Below are 19,042 nucleotides of genomic sequence, written 5' to 3' on the forward strand. Positions count from 1 at the left end.
AGTGGAAAAAATTGCAGCAATTTTACGTTATCTTTCTTCTGTGTATCCTGGATATTTACTGCCAGAGAAAGAAGAGCTTCTATAGTCAAAAAAAAAAAAAAAAAAAAAAGTTCTGTCTAGTTTCTAGTCTGACAAAGCCTCCCGAATTATTAATTTTGGGCAGTAAAAATCTATTGCAGCCAAAATCTGAGTTTTGATGGTAGATTAGAATAGCTACCATATTTCATTTTTGTAGGATGCCATCCATTGTAAGAATCATCCTGATTCAAGAGCTGTTAAAATGTGGGGGAAAAAAATGCACTTTACATAGCACAAGAGGGTTTTTAAATAAATGTGGGACATTTACCTTCTAAAAGTGCTATTGGACATAAATTTACTTTTTCAATGCAATGAAACTTTGCATTAGATAAAAAATGGAGAACTTTATGATGTTTCTGAAAATAACAGATGTTCTTTTACATCCTTAAATCAAGGTTAGGACTCACTCTGCAATATCTTCAGTTATTTTTTACTTTATTCTGTTCAAATCTTATATGATTCTTTATCAATCAAGGCATCTGTTTCCAAACTACAGCTTTTAAGTATGGGCTTTCTTATTCTAAGAGGAAATGGCTAAATTAAATTTATTAAATATGCATACATTAAAAGTTACATAATATACATTAAAATATTAGTAATATTTTAACTTATTTTAATATTTGTAAAGCTATATTAGATTAATTACCAGGTTTACATATTGCAAATTATTCTCTTACAAATTAGTTTTATACTTTGATAGGTTTTAATTCTCTTCTTTCCTCTAACTCTTTTTATTTGTACTTTAATAATCTTATGTTTCCATATTTTTTCCCAGATTACTATCTTGGATGCAAAACGGAGCATGAACATTGGGATATTCCTTAAGCAGTTCAAGAAGTAAGATTTTTGCATACATTTGAAACTTTAATAACACCCATGCTGTCAGAATCAAAGTCTGTGGGTGTGACTGAGCTGAAAGTCAAATTCTAATGTGAGTGAAAATCATTCCTTTTACCTTCAAATCCTTCCTAGACACATGGCTTGATGATTCCACAAGTATCTGTCACGTTCCTTCACGAAAATATAATCCATCGGCTGTAAGCACAGAGGACATTGCCCTGGGGCCTCTGTCCATTCAAGCCTGTCATGTCAGGGAATTTATAGATTCATTGTTAGCATTGCCCCTTAAGTGTAGGTTGGAACTGGTGAGTCAAATAGCAGTTAATTTCAAGTGTTCTAAAATGGAAAGGCGAGGTCTCTGCAGGACCAAGGATTTTTTTTTGGTCTAACCCCAAAGAAAGCTCCTGGTGAGTGTTGCTGCTTTCAGCCTTTCTAGGTGCCCGAGGATGGTTTTTTGGGAGAAGGAACCTCTGAGTGGCATCTCAGGAACCCTCTGCTTCCCTGGCAGTGGTGCTGTCTGAGCCCATCAGACTGGAAAGAAGGAGGGTGGAGCTGATGTGTTTTAATTTCCACTGTCTTTTGTCTCTTTTGGCATTCTAGCAAATGTGAAATGGAATCTAATTATCTTTTCAAGGTCTCCTCAGTCCATTGTAGAAGATATTCATCAAGGAAAAAGTGAGCATTATGGATCAGAGACATTGCAAGAACTTCTTAAACTTTTGCCAGAATCAGAAGAGGTAAGGAATTTAGCTCATGAGTTTTAGTTAGGAGTGATGATAAAAGCTTAATATTTTAGGGAGCGTCAAAACTTACATTGGAAGGGCACTCCTCTACCCAGAGCCAGAACTTTTTTCACAGAAAAGTAAGAAAAAAAAATGGCTCGCTAGAATAGAGCATGGGTTATGGAGTCATAGAATCTAGATTCAAATTTTAAGCTGTACCCTTAATTGAGAGACTTGGCCAAGCTTCTTAACTCCTGTGAACTTTAGTTGCTGGTGAGGATAATGACGTTTACCTCATGGGATTGTCAAGGTGATTAAACCTAGTTATGCATCTAACATAGTACTTGACATATGGGAACTCAATACATTTTAGTTCCCTTTCCCGTCATCTAACGATTATCATCTTTGCTTCGGGTGAAACTGAGTTATTTTATAATACATCTACTTTAAAAAAAAATAAGCTGGAAACAACCATTTTTGGATAAAGATGCTCTAAAAATTTGTAGAGGTGGGTAAACTGGTAATAAATGTTGTCGACGTAATTGTCTAAAAAATGGAAATTTCTGTTACAGCACCATAATATGAAGTTACTGATTTTTTTTTTGACTAAATTAACTAAATTGTTGAATGGTTGAATGCTTGATAGAAAAAAAACAGAAAGACAATTTCATAAAACCTTCCAAAATTGTGATTTTGTTCTTTATTTTCGAAGTGACCCTTGAAAAAACTCACTAAGAAATTACACAAATGCGTAGGCTTTAAACATTTAAGTAATATGGAATCTTGTAAACTAAAAAGTGTAAGTTTTCCTTTTCACACAGTCAGCCCCTCCCACCCCCATCCCACTCCTCTTCCCAGTTGTAATTTATAGAACCTGATATTCAGTACCTTTCATAACAAACAAGAGAAATACATTTATACTTTTTCTTCTAAGTCAGTCAGTGTTAAACTCAAAATGCCAAGTTCAGGGTCTGAGTGGGTAATTAGATATTCTAAGTATGTCTTATAACCCAAGGCTCTCTCTCCCTCTTTTCTGTTTGCAAATTAAGTGTAATTTACCTAGGCCACGATTAATTAATGGCATTTATTAATGTTAGTAAAGGGTCTTAAAGTCTTAAGGGAAAGGTACATTAAATCATAATTTACCCTGGATCTGACATACTGAAACAGTCCTTAATCTGTCTCTTATGTAAAGGATGGGAGTTTCAGAATCTTTAATTAGGATCTATAGGGCTTAATGAATTTGAGTTTTAAAGAGACAAATGCTCTTGAAATCTTAATCCTGCTTGGGCTTTTCCATGACTCCTCCTTGGGGCTCCTGGCTGACCTCATAGTTTGTTTTTTTTAAAGTGAGTCTCAAATTTGATGATGCATATGAAAGTGCTCTGAAAGCTCTACGTTTCCAACTAAATGGTAGTCAGGCGTGAGGGAGGCTGCCAGCTTCACACCATGTAGAGGTGGGAAATTAAATACAGTTTTCGTAATAGCTTCATTCCTAATTTAAAATTCAAAGGCGATCTGAGAACACGAAGGCTGTGGAAAAACGAAGGGGTTTTTCAAAGAAGCAAATTAGCTGTCAAACCTCTCCTGTTTTAAAGAACTCTGTGTTTTGAGTCGTGTGGGGGATATAATTCAAAAGGAAGAATGCTAAGGGCAAGTTGGCTAAAACCCACCCAAGCGCTGCCGTGAGTCCCTGAGGCGTTCTCTCACCCCTGGACAATTAGCTAACCTCAGTGGCAGTGTCCTGCTGAGATGAAACATTGGCATGGGATCCCGAAATGCCTCCCAGCTGCTGAAACAGGCCACAGCTGTCTCTCCCATCACTCCCTGCTGCAGGGTCACCCCCAGTCTGAATATCTGACAAGCTTGGTCACACTTCTCCTTGTTTACATTTCTGACTTTTGGCTTCAGCTCACCACACTCTCCCAACTCCACTGGGAGCCTCCTTCAGCAGGAACACCCTGACAGTCCGCAGGGCAGCTGGGTGCCCCTCCCTAAACCACCCGGGGATCTGTGCGGTCATAGTAGGTCTCAATAAAAGCGGAAGCCACCTGATGGCTGAAGCCCGCTGCAAGGACACATCGGCTTTGTTGTGAGTGCCCTGTGGTCTCAAGGCTGCCCCTGGAGTCTTTGGGTCTCCTGGTGGAGGGTGGAGGATGGGGTGAGGCCAAGGAGGAGGCACGGCCAATAAGAGAGCTTTAGGAATGCAGCAGAAATATGCTAATAAATGCATAACTGTATACGTAACCACATGTAACTGAGCCAGTGGTGTTACCTGTGTAGTCATTTGTTAGCACATGAAGGGACTAAACATTTATTGAGTGGTCCATGTTGCAGGCACTGTACAAAGCAAAATATAATAAAATGAGATAATGTATTTGGAGTGCTTAGCCCCATCCGGGCAAAAAGAAAGTTAATAAATCATAGCTATTATTATTTTATGTAATTTTTTTTCATTTAATATTCATAATTGTAAGATATTCCTCAGTTTACAATTTCCCTTTGAGGAAGGAAGGGTAAAAGTTGTCAAAACTACGCCCGGCCCTGCGCTCATCTCCCAGCTTTTTCGTCACCTCTGCTATCACAAAGTCCTGGTGTGAAAAAGTAGCACTTCAATATTATTGTCCTCTTATCAGCATGCTGAAAAATATGAACGGAAATAGCCCTTTTCTCTCCTGCATTCCCAGCTGTCAGGTCAACTTCAGGTTAATTTATTTTCAAGAATTTTTTTGCCCTCCACTGCAAATGTTTTATCTAGCATGTTTGTTCATCTTCACTCAAACACATGGTTAAAACTTGCCAAGAAAGGTGGACCCAGAAGTGAAAGCACTGTTTGTGGCTGTCTGTCCAGCCAAGTGAGGATTCAGTGTGCCTGGAAGAGGGCAGGTGAGGAGGCTCAGGCAGGAGCAGGTAGAAGTGATACCTGCCTTGCTGTCTCAGTGTCGTGGATACACGGCCAGGAGGTGGTGGGTTGACTTGCCTCCTCTGGACATTTTTAAGGCCTCGTTTCTGTCTTTTTTCTGTATTCTGCAGCATGAAAGGAAATGGCAGGGAGCAAGCCATGGGGTCTTCTGGGTGTGTATGATGGTGGGAAATTCCACTATTCAAGGCCATGTGAGTAGAATTAGACAGAATGAAGGAGGCCTGGTGAGTCTTAAGGAGTGTGGTGTTTGCTGTTTGACAGAAACCGGGCACAGCCAGGGTCATAATAGAACCACTTGGCTCAGCCAGCAAAACTATGCCCAACGGTGTTTGAGAAATGCATTTTGATAATGATGATGAGAATATATTATAATTACAGGGTTTGTTCATCTCTCTTTTTTTGTAACCTCCTAGCACTGTGAAGGTGCAATAATCCTTCTTAATGAACATAAATCTCATTTTGAAATAGAATTAGGAACTGTATACATGGCATTTAAATTAAGTACTATCTTTCCATCACCATTCTCTTGAAAACCATAAACATATGTAGCCCTTTAAATATAAGTGAAGGATATTAATCATTTCTCAGTTTCAAGTTAGCACGTTTAATAGAAATATTTACCACGTTTACTTAGCATGACCTGTTCTTATGCTTTAGACTGAAAACTGTGCTTTCACTACATATATGGTCTTATAATATACAACCTCACTCTGGCCCCTTCCCATATAGTGAACTGTTAATTCTAGTTGAAACGGGAGCAGAATCCATCCTACAGCTTTCTCAGTTCAGAAACTGGGCACTGATTTGGGTTTAACTGAACTAGAAGTTCCATCTGCCCATAAATTCAGTAAATTTAAAAGTGGTGAATTCACTTGGGACCGTACAAGTAGGGGAAATAATGCAATTATATAAATGGTTATTTTCTGCCCATAAAATAAATTTTAAAATTTGTAGTCTTAAGGACCAGACTTAATACTAGGGTATGAATTTGTGCTGCATTTTATATTTTCAGGTAATTTATGTAGATATTTCAGTTAATGAATTTTTCCAAATATTCCTTCTTTAATTTTTGCAAAGTATTTCCTATTTTTAAAGAGACTTAAAAATCATGTTATTTTTATAGGTACCCAACATAATCCAGGGGGTGGCAAAGAGTAAACTTTATAAAGAAAAATAAAAAGTGGAAAGAGCTTGTTGGGAAGAGTTAGCTGCAACGATAAGCTGTATGCTTTACCGAGATTATCAAGATACTACATACCATAAAGTATTTTTATTGGAAAACTCTCTATTAACAGTGGACTTAGAAGTGTTTTTGCCATTGGGTAGATACAATTTTCAATGTGAGGAAGGCATGATTTGCACTCTGATGCTGTTTCAGAACTTTTCCCGTGGGATGTGGGAACCTCTTCACCGCCACTCCCACCTGCTAGCCGTTTGGCTGTATACTTATGTCAGAACTCTTTTTCTTTTTTACTACAACTGAAGGAATATTTGCTTGAGTGCATTCAGTTCAGTTAGTTTTTAGTTAAATTAATTTTAATTTTAATTTAGCATAAACTTTCCATTTAGTTAAATTTTTTACAACAGTAATGCCTAATTGTTTTAGAAAATAAAATGAGCAGCAGAAGAAAATAATAGCCACCTATAATCCTATCATCTGGTACATGTGTGACCTTTTTATTCCTTCTATGTGGGTGTGTGCATGGGAAGTTTGGGGAGGAGGAGGAAGCAGTAGATACTTTTTAAAAAATGTACAGACACCTTAAAAAAATTTACTGTGCAAAAAATTTACTGCTCTATTGATAGGGGGAAATCCTGACTTTGGCCTTCCAGTTTTTTAAACAGTTTCTTTTCTATCTTCTTGCTGGAGGTCCAGTGTGTACTCACCTCAAGATACAATTGTCCCTTCCTATAAAGCTATTATATGTGAAGTGGAATTTGACAAGAAAGAAGGTCTGTCTTAGACCTTACCTGATCGTATTTTACATACAAAATAGTCAAAGTCGTAAGTTTGTTTTTTTCAATTATGACTCAAAGGACCATGTTATAATGAATATCAAGTCACTTCTGCATTCTCCCGGCAGTGATCTCTTCCAGATTGTCACTTACAGAAAGTTTTCATCATGAGAACTGATCCTTTCCCAGCCCCTGCCTTTAGACACATCACTGAAGATTCTGGTGGCTCCAGCTCTGTGCTTTCTAGGGGACTGTATATATTTATAATCACACAAGTGACACTGGCTCCTCTCTTTCAAATTTGCGAGTTTTGTTTTCTTTTAAAGAAACAAAATAGTAGATATGGTGATTTCCTTTGCTTTTTCTTTGGTCTGTTTTATTAATTTGAATCTAGTGCTGAAATTCTATTAAAAGAATTCTGAAATAAAATTTAGAATTACCTTACATTTTAACAATAAGTGTATATTTTTTCTCTACCCCCTTTTCATTTGTCTTTTAGGTAAAGAAATTAAAAACATTTAGTGGAGACGTGTCCAAGCTGTCCCTGGCAGACTCCTTTATGCATTACCTAATTCAGGTGCCAAAGTAAGGATATAGTCACTGATCATTATTCAATGCACAGTATGATGTTTTAATTACTGACATTGAATTCTACAGTTTCATTTTTTATTTTTCAGCTACACACTTCGGATTGACGCAATGGTGCTAAAGAAGGAATTTTTACCTTCTTGTTCTTCTCTGTTTACAAATATAACAATTTTAAGAACTGCTACAAAAGGTAAATAAATGCAAGATCCTGCATGTATTTTGCTTTTATTAATTTTGGGAGCCATTCATTTTACAAATTATTCAATTGCAATTAGAAATGGAAAGTCACATTCTGACACACTCTAAAAAGGGATGTGAGACCTTACCCAGGATAGCATTTAAGGTTTATTTCCATTTACTTATTTTCCCTACTGAATATTAATTTTCATATTAACTTCCCATAAAAGAAAGTTCCTTTCCTCTCAAGTTTTAAAGTAAACCTTGCTGGTTACAGCTTTTTCTTGTTCCGCTTTCTGTGTGATGTGCGTGTGTGTTTGTGTGGTTTGTGTGTATGTGTGTGTGTGTGCACAGAGCCTGAGCTCCTGGGCCAGCTCGGTCTCTCCTCCCAAGCTCTAGCCTCTGTTGGTGGCTGGGACTCTGCTTTCCCAGGAGCACCCCTCCAGCCCCGCGTGTGAACTCTTCTGCCAGGTTCCTGTCGTTCGTGCTCTGCTGTATCTTCTCCCACCCACTTGCCCTCCAGACTCCACCATCTGATGGGCTATTAAGTTGCAAGGGGCAGCTGGGTTGGGTCATTTGTTTGAGCAGCTCTTTACATTATTGCCTGCCCACCTTGGAATGACTCCTCTCCGAGTTGCTCTAACGTCTCGCTGCATAGGGATGGGGAGCTTTGGTTTTGCCATTTTCGGCACTGACCATTCACGCGTGGCATATTTGCCTTTGGCTCCTTCTCGTCTGTGAGGCAAATTCTCTGGCCCTGCCTGACTGTCACATTGCCCAACATTCTTCAGTGCCCGCCTAATTCCTTCTGGGTCATTTTCTGGATTTCTAGCGACTGTAGTAGAATGGTTTATTCCTACTTGGTTTTCCTGTTTATTTGCTCTTGCCTGTGTTGAAATAAAGCTTTTCCCTTCAGCCCATCATATTTTCTTCATTTTGGAGAAATAAGAATTTTTCTTCTTTCAGTATGGAAGGCTTTTAAGGTTTCTTCATAGACCAAGGCTTATGCAGCAACTTTGAAAGGATTGTTCCTCCTGTTCAAGTAGACATGGAAGAATATGTTTTTATATTAAGCAGTGCAAATTTGTGGGCACGGTGGAAACGTTTCTTATCTGGTTACCCTTCAAGAACTGGCCTCTTTAGATAACATAATGTAGGCAACGTTCCAAATATAATTTTTTGAAGTAAGACCAGACTTAAAGGACAATATTGACTTTAAAATATCGTAGGAAACATTTTACTTTCTATGCATCTGTAATTTTAATAATCGAGTTTTCTTTTTAGCTTTTCAGTACACTAAAAAATTTTTTAGTATTGTCATTTGTTTGCATGGGTATACAAAATATTTGGTGCTTAAAGAAATAGTTTGCCGATAAATTACAATGAAAAGTTCCTTTTCAAAGCCTTAAGCCAATCCAAATGCAACAAGTAGCTTTGACTAAAATGGAAAGTTTCTCTGGGTGCCTGAGCCCCAGGGGTTGGCAGTTTGCAAGTTATTTGCATGTCATCCCTGCTTGTTTATTTCTTTATCTCCTCATAGTTCATTGGCTAAACAAAATGTTGTTCTCTGTTAGTTTTCATACTCCATAAATATAGTCTCAGAGAGTGGCAGACATACAGGAAAAAATTAAAGAAATAACTGCTGAGAACAAAGCTACTCCTGCAACACACTGTATTGCTTTTTCATTGGGTTTTTGTATTTTCCACAACTTGCAAATATTTATCATTGTAGCATTTTGTGATATATAACTGTCCTACACATTTGATTCTCAGTTAAATACTAGGGTTTGTACCGCCAGTAGCAAATGTACATTAGATTTACTACAGAATGTGATGCTTTATTTGAGTTTTCAGTCTTTCTATACTATTCAGGGTCAAAGCTTGCTTAAAGCACACTTACACTTGGATGTGATAGTGCCATCTTTTGCACACTGTAAGCCAAAACCTTCTCTAAGCTACTGTGGTGTATTCTTGACAGAGCTAATGTCCTGTGAGGAGCTACATTCTATATTACACTTGGTGCTCCAGGCTGGGAATATCATGAATGCAGTAAGTAAAAATAAAAAAATTAAAACATTATGTTTTCAGCATTGATATTTGTCTATCTAAAGGTGTATGAATTCTTTTCTCTCTTGATTTGTCTTCTTTAGGGAGGGTATGCTGGCAATGCAGTGGGGTTTAAACTGTCTTCTTTGCTCAAATTGGCAGACACAAAAGCCAACAAACCTGGGATGAATCTTCTGCACTTTGTCGCACAGGTATGTGGACATGATTAATACAGAGAGAAAACGTATGTGAATCCTCTTGGAGGCCATGAAGTTCTTCCCGGGATAAGGTGGCATCAGATGGGGTTAGGAAAGGGCATGGTGTGTTCCAAGAAGATTCTATCTGCAGAAGCACTATTCACCACATTCCTGAGTTGAGCAGTGCCCTGGTTTATAGGGTTGGGTTGAAGTGGAGGAAGTGGAGGGTGTGGGAGAGTGAGGCAGAGAGGTTGGCAGTGGGGGGCCCGTGATGAAGGATTCTTATGCCAGAGTTGGAGAATTTGGATTTCATGCCTTATCGGTGGGGAGCCATCAGAAGATTGTGCACTGCCTAATGGCGAGACCAGGTTTGTTTTTGTTTTTCATAAAATAAGGCAATAGCGAGGGTGAGTTGGAATTGAGAGAGAATTAGAAATAGGGATACCGCTTGGCAGAAGTTGGATCTACTTGTTTGGTGAGAGTTGAAGAAGGTAATGGCCATAGGGGTGGCAGGTAGAGAACTGGCTTTTGAAACATTTCTGATGTCAGATTGACTAGATATGTGACCAGTTATGTGTAAAGAGTGAGGGAGTCAGAGCAGTTAAAATGATCACTTCCGTCTTTTTACTGGGCCTGTGTGCCACCAAAGTAACTAGTTACAAAGTGAAAAATCAGCCAAGGACAGTTATCTTCTTGTTGTTAAATGATCTCAAATGACTAATTGTCCTGATTTTTTTCTTCCTTGAATCACCTTGTTTTACATCAGTCACACAGACCTAGCTTTAATCTGGGAAGGAAGCGGTGTTACATGGTTGTTACAAGTGTGAGCTTTAGAACAGGATGGGACTGGGGGCAGCTTTTGACTTGTCCTTTATTAGCTGTACTTCCTCAGACAGGTTCCTCAATTTCTTCATATATAATGGGGGTAGTGTTACCTATCTCCATAAGGTGATTGAGAGGGCTGAAGGAGAGGATTACTTGAAGAGCTTAGCTCACTGTTTGGCATTTAGTAAGCTCTCCATAAATAAGATACACTATTGTTACTGTTTTCTTCAGAGAATAGATAACATATTTAACTCAGTACTTGATTGAAAAGTTAATTTCCAGGGCATTAGAGCAAGAAATGTGTTCCCTATCCCCAGTAGACTGCAGTTTTTGGCAGAGCCCTTTCAGATCCGTGTATCCAGTCGTTCTGTGTAACTTGGTCTTTGCCTATGTGGGGAAGCTCCCATAGTCAGCACTTGCTCCCTTCCCACCTGCTCTCCCTCTCACCCCCCGAACAGGTGAAGAGCCCCAACACTTCATGGCGTGTGCACCTTCTGATTAGGCTCAGTCTGCAAACTGGTTTAGCAGCTGAAGGTATCTCAGTCATTTAAAAGCCTGCTCAAAGGTATGGGTGGCATTTAACCCATATTAAAGGATACATTGGATTCTCTTAGAAACAACGAGCCCTGTTAAGCTGCCACCTTCTTCTATAAGGGTTTTAATGCACGTGAATTGTGTTCATGTCAGGATAAGTTGCTCTGGGAAGTTAAATGTATCTTGAGAGTAGGGGAATTCTGATAAATCTTACTAAGACTATCAGAATTCATGTCTCAGTGAATTGCTTTGAATGTGTCAGGCATAAAAACGGAAGCAGTGATTTCAAGGTTCTTTTAAGCCCTAAGAAAATTCTTTCCTTCCAGTTTTGTCCATATAGTGAGAGAAAATTCTGTTTTTGTTCCAGGAAGCCCAAAAGAAAGATGCCGGTCTTCTAAACTTTTCAGAAAAATTGTATCACGTTCAGGAGGCTGCTAGGTAAGCAAGAAAGATGGAAAGTGAATTGTGAGAATTCTAGGATTTTTTTTTTTTTTTAACTGCCTTATTCTGAAAACTGAAGAACATTTACAACTTTGGGATCCACGTTGGATTTTTAGAAAGTTTGGTCTTTTAAACTTTTAGACCTTTTTTCATTTGCTTATAGAGGTGTGTGTGCACCTCTGAAATCTGAGGTGTTGTGAAAAATTAATTTATATTTTTAATCTAAAAAAACTGTTGCAGTCTATTTTAATGAATATTGTCAGTTTGAAAAAATTGGATTAAGAACTTCAAATCCCTCCGCACCCGAAAGATAGCCCTCAAACAACACAGCCTGTCACTTGGGGAGTTGTTTTATATTAGTTAACCATCCAGAGCCATAAATCACTGTTTTCTTGTAGCATCTAGCATGGTACATTTATTTTCTATTGCATTAAAAGGGATTAGAACTTTACCAAGAGCTTGCAAAGGATTTTTTTTTCCTAGTCACTCAATTTAACAGAGAAAATATCTACCTAATGTACAGCTCCATTTATATTACACTAATTTGTTTCGGATCCTTATATAGTGTGTATTTTAACATAGTTATAATCTGTGTTTTCGCTATTTTGAGTTGTGCTTTTTAAAATTTACAATACATATCCTTGTATTTGGTGGTAAATGTTCAATAATTGGCTCTTTGGAAAAAAGCACTGTTTTAGCATTTGCTGGTTTGCATGGCATAAATTCTGTTACTATGGCTAATGTCAAGTGAACAAGGTTGAAAAAAGAGGCCCATAGTTGGCCCTTGTGAGCTCCAGCACAGCCTTCATGTATCAACCCAGTTCATACACTTAGTTTTGGAAGGTCCATATACACTTATAATGGATATGAACCATATGCATATCAAGACATGATGAACTATAGCTTTTAAACCATCCCCCCCATCATTGGCTGGTGTCCCAATGTTAATGACACTGTAAACATTTGACCACTTTCCCAAAGTAGGATTATCAGTTCAAAGGTATAAACAGTTCATAATTCATATTTACACATTGCTGGATTATTCTCCAGAAAGAATGAGTACCTTATAAGATAGGAACTGTTTTGGTTTTGAATTGCTAAAAGAAATTTGCATCAGATGTTTTTACTCTGACTAGTAGAGTATAGAAACGTTACTTTGAGCTATACAAAGACAAATAACCATTAAAATGTTTTGAATTGGCATTTCTGGTGAGTTAGATGGTGAAGTTTAGCTCTTAGCAGGGACAAAAACTCACTTTATCAGGGACAAAAACATCACTCATGTTCTGTTAATCTTGATTTAATGTTTGCAACAAAAGCTTTGCAATCGATCCTACTATTTCTTTGCAGAATTGTTAGCTGTGTGTTAGGTCTCTAAAACATAGACTACTTGCTCTGATTGTCTGTGGCAAACAACATGAAATCTAGGGTCCCGACATCTTCATATTACCCTAACTGTCAGGAAGCAAAATATATTGCCTTGACTTCTGGTGCTTGTGAGTTAGAGTTTTCGTGTTTGTTTAGTAGCCAAAGGAAAGCTCAGTCTCCAGGAGTCCTGCTGGCTTTTAGCTTTTAATGTTATTGCATAATGATGTTCAGACCTACTCTATGAAAAGTTGCAAATCCCATGGTTTTGGCTATCTCACCACCAAGAACAGGGTTTCAGCCTGCTCTCTTTGATCTGGTGTATGTCTTTATGAAGGAATCATCTGATTAGAAAACATAAAAGGACACTCACAAGATCTGAATACAGGAGTAGATAGATGTAATCTCAGCAGTATCCCCTCCTAAGGTTGACTGACTATTGGTCGTGTTGATGTGCCTGGGTGACAGAAGCCTGCCTTGTGCCAATTGTCCGCTCTTCCCTTTCTTCTTTTAGATTATCTCTGGATAACATGGAGGCAGAACTGCACTCATTGTTTGTCAGGACAAGAGTCCTAAAGGAAAACATCCAGAGGGATGGTGAACTTTGTCAGCAGATGGAAGATTTCCTTCAGGTTTGTAGATTGATTCTAGTCAGTCCCTCTAATTTTATCTTCCCTAGGCTGGGTAAATTTGCATGGGTGTGTTTGTGGAAGCAGCAAGCTCCCAGTCATTATTTTTTTTTTTTCCAAAATCAGGAAAAGGCACTTTGTATTTCAATGCCTGTTCTTTGCTGGGTTTGTTTGTTTGTTTGTTTGTTTTTGTTTGTTTGTTTTTTTAAGCAATATGATTTAAAACTAAAGACTTTGTTTAGGGATTGGACCTTTGTTTATAATTGCTTAATTTGCATGATTGTGCTTCACTGTAGTAAATTGGTATCAGCTCATGGTGCATTTGTTTGGTCCATGCCTGGCAACTCAAGTTTTGGTTCTAAACCACAGTTTATGTGTCCTTGTGTTCCATTCACACCTTTGGGCAACAGAATAAAGTTCCACAGAAATCTTAAACCCACCCTGGAACATGGGCAGTCGTTCCTTCACTTGTTTTTATTGAAGAAACAAGCTACGCTTTGGCATGTTTCATGATGAAAATGGCAGAGCACATGATAGCTGCGCCTATCAACACCCAAAATACATGGGCCCCACAGGGCGTGTCAGGAATAACATCAACAGAAAACAGCAGAGTGAACATGTTTGTGACAGCTCATTGTGACTCATTAATTACATAGTCTGACATACTTCTTTTACCTTCCTTATTAAGAAAAAAAAAGTGGCACCTTTTCACACTTTTTTTAGTCTTCAGTGATATTGTACCTTGAGCGTGCTTAGCGCTTTTGAGGCTTGCAAGGTGGAATCTGTGACAGAGCTGCCCTTGCCTCTCCAAAGGAGCAGTGTGCCCCGAAGGCTGTACCAACTTAAGCCATTACTCACAATTAAGCTACATCAGCATATGAGGAGCTTTAGCTCCCATCAGCAAACATTTGATTTTGCTTTTGCTCTGCTATGAGTTTATTTTTATTATTTATTATTTAATATGTACTCTGTATTTTATTTCAAATATAACCAAACTTTAATTTTCCATTTAAAGTACACAGATTTTCTTTAAAGTGAAACAACAAAGCAAACACCACTGCTACAACCACCTCAGCTGTAAGTTCCAATGCATAAAACAAATTCAGAAATTCCAGAATAAGAACCATCGCACATCAAGATTAGAATCCTGGATATTTTATTTCCCCTAAGTTCTTATATTATATATTAATATTTTATATGATATATTAATACAGAATGGTTCATGATGCAAAGCAGCTCTGCCTTAGCCTTACCTCCAGACTGTTCCTCAAAGGCAACCTTATTTTTAGCTCTTTAAACTCTTCCTTCCGGTAGTCATTTTTATATCTTAGACAGAACATTCCACACAGCTATGTATTTTTTCTTTTTAAAATTTAATTTTTTTTTGGATAGGTGAGAGGAAACTTTTTAAGATAGGTTAGAGTCAGGCCACGAAAGGCTCTGAATGCCAGCCTGAAAAACTTTTACTTTATACTAGATGCAGTGGGGAGCCATTGAAAGTTTTTGAGCAGAAAAATGACAGGAACACATTTTTGCAGAATCTATTTAAGCATTTTGGCCCTCTGGGTGAGAAATACTTAGTAAATCAGTTTGGAACTTTGGCCTGTACCAGACTAGTTAGAGATGTGAGGCTGAATTTCATACCTCAGCTGCTAATTTGCTGGCAGTACAGCTTTGGACTTTTTAATTTGTGGCCCTAATCAGGTGGAAAGGGTTCAGAAACCAACTCTTGGCAAATAACTCCGAGCTTGGTCATTTTTCAGATCCATGTTCAGAATGTTTTGTTTTCCCGAGGCCTGAGGGTGACTTCAGCTGTGTTTAACTTTTTCCTTCCTGGCATTCCGTCCTTCCTCACAGGATCTGCAGATGAGCCGCGTGATGTGGAGCTCAGCGTCCATGTAGATTCTTGTCAAGAGTTCTGTTTTTCTGCAGTTGAGCTGTTCTTGGCTAGAATCCTTTCCCCTGTGGAAGAATGACAGGCAAAGATTTATCCTTTCATTAATGCTTCTCTCTCCATAAAGAAAAATACAGCATGAATGCACACACTGCCTTGGGCTACTGACTCAGGTGGTTACTTTCTCTGGTGTTCGGTTTCCTAAATATGGTTTCCTCCCACCTCTTGAATGTGTTTAGTGTAAGAAAAGGGCTTGTAAGGGGGAATGTGTGTTGGAGTGGGTGGGAGGTGGCGAGTCCTACTGGAATTTCTCTTTAGGTTCTGTAGCTTCCCAGGCACATTCAAGCAGGAATTTCAGTTCTCAAATGTGGGCAGCCCATAACTTGACCATTTCCTGGGCCCAGCCCCCCTCACTCAAAAAGTTTTTTGAATATAGGCCTTTTAAAATATGATACATGTGATGTCATGAAATAAAATACTTCATACATTCCTTCTTTATGTAGGCCCTATTCCTTGGTGAAAAACTATCCCCAGTGTGATCCCGACTAATCAGTATTCCCAGGGATGGTGGGTGTTGATGTGTCCCTCCTTGTGACCATGACACTGCCTCATTTCAGCTTGACACGTTAAACGTCTCCGAGCTGCATCGGGAATGTGCCTTTGTGACACTTGGATGGGGAAGCTCCCCATCCTAAAAGGGCTGGTAACTCATTGGAGGAAAGCATGCTTCTTTTATTCCCATTTTTTTGTTGTTGTTGCAGCAGAATTTGTAAGAGCTTTGCAGACTTACTTATCCTAGAAGAATTGGGAAAAACAAATGAAGTAGAAGAGGATGAATTGTATAGAGCAGTGATTCCTAACCTCGGGTACCCATCAGAATCTCATGGAGAGTTTTAATAAATTGCTAATATTCTGTGCCCACCCCAGACCCACTCGGTTGCATGGGTGGAGGACCAGCATGTGACTGCTGAAAAGCTTCTCAGCAGAACTGGACAAGCATGCCCATTAAGAAGCCCTGGCCGGGGCCCTTAGTTTAGGCACGAGGGCTTTAGTCCTGGGGGAGTGACACTGATCTTGAGAAAGCTCATCTGGGATTAAGTTTAAACTCCCTCTTAACGAAGACAAAATTGACAACGTGTCAATAAAACAGTGACTTCTGGATCCTAAAGTAAAGCCTTGGCTAGTAAAAGACTCAGGCTTTTTTTTCCCTATGCATTCTTAAAATTATGGTAAAAAATATGTATCGCATAAAATTTGCCTTTTAACCACTTTAAGAGTACAGTTCAGTGACATTAATTGCATTCACAGTGTTGTACAACCATAATCATTATTTCCAAAATTTTTCATCATCCCAATCAGATTCTGTACCCATTAAGTAAGCCTCACCCTCCTTCTCCCTTCCTATCAGCTCCAGGGGGTAACCTATAATCTACTTTATGTGACTATGAATTTACCTTTTCCAGATACTTCATATATATGGCATCATGCAATATTTGTCCTTTTGTGCCTGGCTTATTTCACTTAGCATAAGGTTTTCAAGGTTCATCCATGTTGTAGCATGTATTGGAATTTCATTCCTTTTTGTGGCTGAACAAAACTCCATGCTATGTATATACCACATTTTGTTTATTCATTCTTCTGCTGATGGACACTTAGGTTGTTTCCACCTTTTGGCTATTGCAGATAATACTGCTGTGAACATTGGTATTCAAATATTCGGGCCCCTGTTTTCAATTCTTTGGAGTATATACCTAAAAGTAGAATTGCTGGGTCATATGCTGGTTCTATGTTTAACTCTTTGAGGAGCCAACAAACTGTTTTCCACAGCAGTTGAACCATTTTACATTTCCAGCAGCAGTGCATGAGGGTTCCAATTTCTCCACATCCTTGCTAACAACTTATTTTCCTTGTTTTTTATTAAATTAATGCCATCCTATTAGGATAAGTCCCAGTTTAAGACAAAGAAGAACAGATACAGAATGGGCCTCCTTTAACAAAACCAACTACATGCCTATGTAATTCTTTCAGTCTCAATGAAGATAAAATTTTGTTAGTGGCATTCTACAGGTTAAAGCTCTGGAACTGTTTTGTTGCTTCTCAGTCTCACACAGGAGTTCACCTTGCTTCTCCGAGGTTTTGTTTGGGTTGAATTATTTTTCTTTTGGCCTTACAATAAACCTCCCTTTTTTTCCGAGGAGACCTGAAACTGAGCCCAGGGAGCAAGTCTTCCCTGCCGAGACCTCCTCAGCTGACCCTGTTTACTTCAGTGTGTGCTTGTTTGTTTTTCCGCAGTTTGCTGTAGAAAAGCTGACAGAACTGGATCACTGGAAACAAGAGCTCCAGGACGAGGCCCACACCCTTATAGATTTTTTCTGTGAAGACAAAGAAACCATGAAACTGGATGAATGCCTTCAGATATTTAGAGACTTTTGTACCAAATTCAACAAAGCAGTTAAGGTATGGCTGATGTCAGCTCTGTGTTTTCAGAGTTGTTTGCATTTATATTTTTCTCCTTCCTGATGCAATCCTCTGCCCGTGGTAGAAAGAAGGTTCAGCATTTCCATGGGTGCAGGAAAGTCTGGCCCAGGTGGCGGTGCCAGGCTCCCTGGGATTACTGGTCAGTAGCTCCGTCATCCCAGTGCCACGTCTGGCATTCGGTGGCCTCTGCTACCCTGATGCTCATAGCAACACTCACTAATGCTCTGCAGCATTTTGTTGGTAAACTTCATTTATGGTGGCAGTCATAATATTCAGAAGTCTCTTTGAAGAGCCTGAGTGTCTTCCTCACCCCTTCTTCCCAGAACAGAATTTCCTCTTTAGGGGAGACGTTCATTGCAATGGGATATGAGGAGGCACTCCCCTTGACCTGCTTCAAGCACCCAGCCATGGGCGTGGTGTTAATACCCTGTGAGCTGCACTGCTCTACATGGCACAGCATGCCTATTTCTTGCCCTTCGACCCCTCATTCCAGTAATCTCTGAGTTCAGTGCAAATGCTAGAAAGCTCTCTGGGTTGCTTGGCTTTGCAAATGCAACTTTGATCCATCTCCTAAAAACAAAACAACTCACATCCTTTCACTTTAGGTGGTGATGAGGAACCAAACACTAGTGGGTCATCTGTTCTCCTGTATTTTAAATGCAGATTTGTCCATAACTGAATTTCTTTCAGGACTGGTCAAATTTCTGTTAAGTCCTAAGTGAGTAGCTCAGAGTTACTTAGAGTTCTCTGCCCCTCCTTTCTCTATCCAGCTAAGAGGAGGCAGCTCAGCCTATGGCCACGTTTACTATCCTCTGTCCAAGCAGTGATCTCAGTGCAGGGAGGCAGTGGTGGAGGCCAAATTGGCTCTTCTGAGGCTCTCACTCCCAGTCAGGATGCTGGAAGCCAGTGAGGCCACCTGTGTGGTGCTCTCAGCACAGCCGTCCTGGGAGTCAGGGACTGGCCCCACCCACCACAGCCAGCCTGGAGAGGGGAAGGCCTGGGAGATGTGGGGAGATGGGAGGGGCTGAAGCCAGAACTGCAGGAGGAGCCAGGGATTGGGGAAGCCCAGCCAGAGCCTCACAGAAACTTGGAAGGGAAGTTCCACTATTTAAGGAAATTGATTATTAAATAAAAAGTGCCAATGATTCGGGTTGTCAGATCCACATACTTACATGACACAGATATATTTAAAGTTGATAGCCAGGCAATACAGTATACTTTATATGTGCATTTGTTTTAGTTCAGTTTTTTTGTGGTTTTGTTGTTGTTTTTAGACTTACATATTTAATGCTTCTTTTCCCCCTTTTATTTCTTTTTTTTTAAACTTTATTGTGGATATATATGTGCAA

At 39.2% G+C, this 19,042-nt stretch overlaps 1 protein-coding gene across 3 annotated transcripts in view; it reads left to right on the forward strand.

The window, feature by feature from the left end:
* The window catches only part of FHDC1 (FH2 domain containing 1), a 38,094-nt gene that overhangs the window by 13,365 nt on the left and 5,687 nt on the right, over positions 1-19,042 (forward strand). For all 3 annotated transcript variants that reach the window (XM_037830836.1, XM_037830837.1, XM_037830838.1), the window contains exons 3-11: positions 854-915; positions 1,553-1,655; positions 7,019-7,104; positions 7,197-7,297; positions 9,263-9,333; positions 9,435-9,542; positions 11,254-11,324; positions 13,207-13,324; positions 17,508-17,672. In XM_037830836.1, coding sequence (XP_037686764.1) covers positions 854-915; positions 1,553-1,655; positions 7,019-7,104; positions 7,197-7,297; positions 9,263-9,333; positions 9,435-9,542; positions 11,254-11,324; positions 13,207-13,324; positions 17,508-17,672 — 885 coding nt within the window. The remainder of the gene's footprint in view (positions 1-853; positions 916-1,552; positions 1,656-7,018; positions 7,105-7,196; positions 7,298-9,262; positions 9,334-9,434; positions 9,543-11,253; positions 11,325-13,206; positions 13,325-17,507; positions 17,673-19,042) is intronic.

The sequence above is a fragment of the Choloepus didactylus genome, chromosome 3, assembly GCF_015220235.1.
Source record: "Choloepus didactylus isolate mChoDid1 chromosome 3, mChoDid1.pri, whole genome shotgun sequence".
Classification (NCBI taxonomy): Eukaryota; Metazoa; Chordata; class Mammalia; order Pilosa; family Megalonychidae; genus Choloepus; species Choloepus didactylus.